Below are 6,863 nucleotides of genomic sequence, written 5' to 3' on the forward strand. Positions count from 1 at the left end.
TACTGAGCATGATGTCACATGGTATGGAATAGCTCCTAGCTAGTTCAGGTCAGCTGTCCTGGCTGTGACCCCTCCCAGGATCCTGTGAAAATTAACTCTATCCGCGCTGAACTCAGGACATATGGCTAGAACATCTTGTAATTCCTGTGTGAAACCTCCTCTATCCATGTATTTCTCCCTGTAACGTTTTGATGGAGACTTTCATCAAAGTGGTAATTACATTTTCCCATCCTTTGATCTGCCTTCAGGCTTTGTTTCCTGGAAGGTCATCGTTTAGCACTTGTGGATTGTTCTTTTGCAGTTGGAACTGTGAGTGTTGTTTTGCAGCAAACGCTGACTTCCCTGGAGAACCACGTGAAGACAAGACTTTTTTGTGTGAGGAAAATGAAACAGAAGTTAAAACTGAGTCTCTCATATGCTCTTACACCTAGATAAAGACTTTGATAAAGCATTTACACAGTAGAAAAAAGTCACAAGGACAGACGGATTTCCAAATGCGACCCCCCCTACTATGTAGTCCAAAGTAAGACTTTAGGGCTTTGCTTGTGGGTTCAGACCTCAGTCACTTCCAGGTGCTCTGGGAGATGAATTTTCAAGGCAGACTTGTGGCCAAGCCTCTGTACATTCCAGTAGTCAAATACTTATCTCGGTGGAGCAAGTCAGAGTGTTTGGTTTTGTTTATTAAGAATCAGAAATGGCTGAGAGAGTTGAGCCTCTGCTTTGCAAGAAGGAACTCATGGAAAACACTTGCACAACCCCTTACCCATCGCTTACTCCAAGTGGATAACGAGCACTAATGAAGACCAATGAGCATTACTGCATAGCAGCAGTCACCTCTGATCCCCCTCTGGCAAGCTGGCTACTCAGGAAGGTGGTACAGACTGGTGTAGAGTACTGCTGGCCAATCCCACCTGCCTGTGCCTTGTTCTTATGTCTCTGAGGACTACAAGGCTACGTATCCCTCTGTGTGATTTCCTAGCCTGCACAGGCCTGGATATGTCACAGTAGCAAATAACCTGCCCCATCTTGCTTAGTGAGAGGTACTTGTTTTGGCTTCTTTGGTTTAATTAAGTGCTGCTGAGTTTTGTTGTTCTGATTAAAGGAACATGTTGCGCCTAGTAAAGTCATGCCATGCAGTACAGGCAAGAGAGACCTAGCAGCCCTTCTAAATCACTGCAACTTGCCTAGCTTACACCTTGAGGCCTCAGCGACTTGTGGCAGAGCAACTGCAAATCACAGCACTGAAGTACCTGCCCCAATGAGGTCAGGTGGAGGTTTTGGGTTTGTATATTAATCACCAGAAATCGTTGACAAGCTTTCAGCTGATCAGGCAGTCCCTGCATGGGCTGGCCAGATGGTGAGACTTTTGCCTAGAAGCTCCCAAAATCACATAGAGAGAAAAATGCAAAATCGAGCCTTATGGCAGGCCTTGGAGTTTGGCGTTTCCAGCAAGAGCACTGAAGGTTTTTCTGGGTGGAAGAGGAGTCAGCGTCAGAATGTGCACAGGGCAAAAAGCCTACACAGTTCTGTGCTTTGTTCTTCTCTGCCAGGCACGTACAGTGACATTGGTCTGAGTTCAGGTCCACGACCTTTAGGCTTCACATCTCTCCATCAGTGTTAACTGTTGTTCTAAATCAGAATCAAACCTGAGCATTTCAGAGTAAAATGAAATTCACCCTTTTTGCGTGGGCTTCCGAGGCACACGTGGGCAGGGAGAAGAAACATCAGGAAGGGCTGAAAACATGCATGACGAAGCTTCTTTATTGCTCTGTCACAGATATTTCCTTCTTAGTTTTCATACCAACGCACGCCAGAAGACGTAAAGGTACATGGCAGGGTGTATCACTACTTTAAATGTCTACTGCGGCCTCAAACTCCTTCTTGAGTAGGAGACGACGGTTGTATTATAATGGCTAGGGTTCCTGCTAAGCATTCCGTCAGTGCCTCTGAGTGTCCTTTTGTATTAAAAGAGAGACCGCCAAGCTTGACGCGTACAGCTCGAAAGCCCGGGCCGCCGGGAGCGAGCGCGGCCGTCAGCCGGCTGCGGTGGCGTCGCGGCGCCTCCGGGTGCCGCTGTTGGCCGAGGCGGAGCGGCGCTGGAGCCGCAGCCGCAGCCGGAGCCGCAGCCGCAGCCGCCGCAGCGTCCTGCCCCCGCAGGCTGCTCGCTCGCACGGCGCCGGCCAGAGCGGCAGCGGCACGGGCAGCAGAGGCGAGAGGCGGCGCGGCGCGGGGAGCAGCGGCGTCCGAGCCGGCGCCGAGATCGCTGCCCTCCGGCGGGCCCTGCGCTCGCTGCGAAGAGTGGCTGGAAGGGAGGCAGGGCAGCGGCAGGAGGGAGGAGCGCGGCGAGCGCTGCCCACAATGGCGGGCAGGCAGAGGCAGAGGCAGAGGCAGAGCCGGCGGCGAGCAGCCGGGCGAGTGCTGCTGCCCGCTTTGCTGCTGGGCTTGTGCTGCCGGGCGGCGCCGGAGCGGGTCCGCTACGCCATCCCCGAGGAGCTGGGCAGAGGCTCGCTGGTGGGGCCGCTGGCGCGGGACCTGGGGCTGAGCCCGGCCGACCTGCCGGCACGCCAGCTGCGGCTCAGCGCCGAGAAGCAGTACTTCGGCGTGAGCGGGGAGACCGGGAACCTCTACGTGAGCGAGAGGCTGGACCGGGAGGAGATGTGCGGCGAGGCGGCGTCCTGCTCCGTCAGCTTCGAGGCGCTGGTGCAGAACCCGCTCAACGTTTTCCACGTCGAGGTGGCCATCCAGGACATCAACGACAACGCCCCGCGCTTCCTGCAAGACAGTTTCCAGCTGGAGATCAACGAGTTTACTTCTCCCGGCGCCCGGTTCGCCTTGGGCACGGCCGAGGACGCAGACGTGGGCAGCAACTCGCTGCAGGGCTACGAGCTGGAGGCCAACGGGTACTTCGCGGTGGAGGTGAAGGAGAGCCAGGACGGCAGCAAGTTCGCGGAGCTGGTGCTGCGGCGCGCGCTGGACCGGGAGAGCGAGCAGAGCCTGCGGCTGGTGCTGACGGGGCTGGACGGCGGCGAGCCGCCCCGGAGCGGCACCGCCCAGCTCTGCATCAACGTCATCGACGCCAACGACAACCCACCCGTGTTCGCGCAGGACCGCTACCGCGCCAGCCTGAGGGAAGACGCGCCGCCGGGCTGGAGGGTGCTGAACGTCTCTGCCTCCGACGCCGACGCCGGCACCAACGCCCGCATCACCTACGGCTTTGGGAAAATGCCGGCCAAGGTGCTCCGGAAGTTCGTGGTGGACGCGGAGAGCGGGACGATCACGCTGCAGGAGGCGCTGGACTTCGAGGACACGCGAGGCTACACGCTGCTGGTGGAGGCGAGGGACGGGGGCGGTCTGGTGGCGCACTGCGAAGTGGAGGTGGAGGTGCTGGACGTGAACGACAACGCGCCCGAGGTGACACTGACGTCGGTGTCGAGCCCGGTGCCCGAGGACGCGCCGGCCGGCACGGTGGTGGCCCTGGTGAAAGTGCGGGACCGGGACTCCGGGGAGAACGGGCAGGTGTCGTGCGAGCTGTCGGGCGAGGCGCCGCTGTCGATCGTGGCGTCGTCGGGCGGCTCGTACAAGGTGGTGACGGCGAGCGCGCTGGACCGGGAGCAGGCGCCCGAGCACCGGGTGGCGGTGGTGGCCAGGGACCGGGGCAGCCCGGCGCTCTCCAGCCGCGCGGCGCTGGTGCTGGAGGTGTCGGACGTGAACGACAACGCGCCGGTGTTCGAGGAGGCCGCCTACAGCGCCTACGTGGCGGAGAACAACGCGGCGGGCGCGCCGGTGCTGCGCGTGCGCGCGCGGGACGCGGACGCGGGCGCCAACGGGCGCGTCAGCTACTGGCTGGCGGGCGGCAGCGCGGGCGCGGCGCCGTACGTGTCGGTGGAGGCGCGGAGCGGCGCGGTGTACGCGCAGCGCTCCTTCGACTACGAGCAGTGCCGCGAGTTCGCGGTGGCGGTGCGGGCGCAGGACGGCGGGGCGCCGGCGCGGAGCTCGACGGCGACGGTGCGCGTCTTCGTGCTGGACCGCAACGACAACGCGCCGCGGGTGCTGTGGCCGGCGGCGGGCGCGGGCGCGGGGGCGGGCGCGGGGGCGGGGGCGGCCCCGGCCGCGGCCCCGTTCGAGGTGGTGCCGCGGTCGGCCGAGGCCGGGTACCTGGTGGCCAAGGTGGTGGCGGTGGACGCGGACGCGGGGCGCAACGCGTGGCTGTCGTACGAGCTGGTGCAGGCGCCGGAGCCGGCGCTGTTCCGCGTGGGGCTGCACAGCGGCGAGGTGCGGACGGCGCGGGCCGTGTCGGAGAGGGACGCGGCGAAGCAGCGGCTGGTGGCCGTGGTGAAGGACCACGGGCAGCCGGCGCTGTCGGCCACGGCCACGCTGCACGTGGTGCTGGCCGAGAGCTTGCAGGAGGCGCTGCCGGAGCTGAGCGAGCGGGCGGCGGGCGCCGACTCGCCGGCGGAGCTGCAGTTCTACCTGGTGCTGGCGCTGGCGCTCCTCTCCGCCCTCTTCCTGCTGAGCGTGGCGCTGGCCGTGCTGGCGCGGGTGCGCCGGGCCGGGCCGCCCGCCGTCCTGCGCTGCCTGGGCGCGCAGCGCTTCTCCGTGGCCGGCGCCGCCTTCCCGGCCGACTTCTGCGAGGGCACCTTGCCCTACTCCTACAACCTGTGCGTGGCGCCGGGCCGCGCCGTCGCCGAGGGCGCTTGGCTGCCGCCGCCGCCGCCCAGCCTGGCCGCGGAGGAGCTTCTCGGCGCGGAGCCCTGCGGGAAGCGGAGCCCGACCAGCAGCGCCGGCGCGGGAGAGCCGCCCGCGGACGCCGAGGCCCCGCAGGTCTGTAAGCCCGCGCAGTCCTTGCCTCTGCGCCTTTCCTAAGCTCACGCCGAGGGGAGTGGGCTCTTGCTCGTCCTTTGGCCGCTTGGGCGCCTGCTGACGCTCTCCCTTTCCACGAACGAAGGAAAGGTCCAACGCTAAGGCTGTGCGATGTGCTAGTTGTTTTCTTTTTGTGATAGAGCCCCGAACAGAGGGGGCATGTGCATCGCTGCCTGCTGCTGAGTTACTCTCGAGTGGAGCAGCAAGTCCTAAGTGTAAGCACGGTCCGTACCGTGTATGGCTGTAAAAACAAAACAAAACAAAACAAAACAAAACAACCTGAAAAAACAAAGTGGGGCGAAATGGAGGCTGATTGAGAGCGGCCTCCGATGTGCGGCCGAAAAGCAACGAAGTGGAGAGTAGAGGGCCGTCCCTGAGGAGGACTCCTTGTGAGGGGGGATCTTCATTGCTGCCTTGTGCTATGGCTGGGGGTTAGGGAAACTAAGGTGGCTGGTGGCGTTCCAGTGTGACACACTTTTGATCTGCGGAAAGGGTGAGGGAAATTCGTGCAAGCACGACTGCTGCTAATTGCTGTGCAAGTGGTGGTGGAGATTGTGCTTTTGAACTAACGGGCCAAGACTGGCAATGCTCTGCACGGAATATTAAGAGAACTTTATGCCTACATTGTATCACCGTAACAAAAACATTTATCCCCGCGGTAGAAATAACACAACCACGGGAGGCGTGTCATTTCTTTCTGGTCGTCACCGCCCCTTCCTAGCCGATTCCTTCACGTTATCGAATTAATTGTTTAGGTGTAAATGCCTATGAAGCATGCAGACCCTTAATTTATGTGGCCTAATGGGAAATCACCCATTCAAGTCCCTTAACTTTCCTTTTTCGGTATTAGCTGCCTCTGTAGGTCTTCCAACAGTTTAATGATGTAGCCATTAGCTCAGTGACTTCACTGAAGCACTCCATTGCTCTCATCCCGTTCTAAAATACTGTCGGGACTTGACGACTAGCGGGAAAATAGGTGCAGAAGAAAAATTGGGAGCAACGCAAAGGTGTCGTATGGCTGCAATCACCCTCCACCCACAGAATGGGCGGTATGAACGGGAGTATTTCAAGGAAAGTTCCTGAAGCGTGGGTTCATGAGCCTGATATGCTTATTTCTCTGGGGGAGTGGGGTGTGTGTCCGAATATCACGTTTTGTATTTCAGAGCCTATTTTCTCTTGCTCTCCTTGTAGCAGTCATTCAAGCAGGACGGCTACAAAAATTCGTGTTAGAGATTGTGGTACGGTTTGAGATTCTCAGTTGATTGACCCCACCTTCTTGAGCCTTTAAATGTCTAATCTCAGCTAATGGTCATGGTGTAGTTAATGTCAAGCGTGTTCCTTATTGTTGTTCCACAAACGGGGTTCGTTTTCCCGGCCTGCAAGGCAATACCACACAAAGTCGAGGTATTTTTAAATTAATTTCATGGATGCGCATGAACGGGTGCCTGTCTCAAGACAGCACACCTTTGTCTCAAAACTCCCCACGTTTATCTAATTAAGTGATACATATTCATTATTATTTCCCTTAACGATTGGTTCTTTCATCTTCGCCTGTCATGTAAATTAGACCGCAGACTCGATCTTCTTCCTTCATGGTCTTCTTTTGAGTAGGTGGTCTCATTGGAGTAGGTGGTCAAAGAGTCGGTGGTCGCGATGTCCCCCCGTAGGAATTGCCTCTTACCTATTTCTTACTCTGTCTTGGCAGTTACAGGTGGTTCTTCGAGGTTTATTGACCAGACCACAATCCATTACCTTTTCTGACATAAACATGAAGCCCCATTGTCTGACAGTTAGTTACTAAACCTCAATTATAGTGTATAGTTTTTGTTTCCTTATTTTAAATATTAACCGATGGGAGCTGTACCCAGGACTTTAGCAGTTCCCTGGTTGTTTCAATCATATTATGCATATTAATTGTAACAATTTCCCCCTCTCAGACTTCTGAAGTGTCAATATATTTTAACACGTCTCACTTTCTATCTCTTATCACTAATACATATGGT

At 57.9% G+C, this 6,863-nt stretch overlaps 1 protein-coding gene across 1 annotated transcript; it reads left to right on the forward strand.

The window, feature by feature from the left end:
* Positions 1-2,308: 2,308 nt before the first annotated feature.
* Positions 2,309-5,305, forward strand: LOC115334420 (protocadherin gamma-B5-like). The gene has a single exon (XM_041119335.1). The coding sequence runs from the start codon at positions 2,359-2,361 to the stop codon at positions 4,861-4,863; it is 2,505 nt and encodes an 834-aa protein (XP_040975269.1). The 5' UTR covers positions 2,309-2,358; the 3' UTR covers positions 4,864-5,305.
* The last annotated feature ends 1,558 nt before the right edge of the window (positions 5,306-6,863 follow it).

The sequence above is a fragment of the Aquila chrysaetos genome, chromosome 22 (genome assembly GCF_900496995.4).
Source record: "Aquila chrysaetos chrysaetos chromosome 22, bAquChr1.4, whole genome shotgun sequence".
Classification (NCBI taxonomy): Eukaryota; Metazoa; Chordata; class Aves; order Accipitriformes; family Accipitridae; genus Aquila; species Aquila chrysaetos.

What these genes read in the sequence shown, in the direction of transcription:
- LOC115334420 (XM_041119335.1), top strand. Translation starts at nt 2,359, where the DNA reads ATGGCGGGCAGGCAGAGGCAGAGGCAGAGGCAGAGCCGGCGGCGAGCA.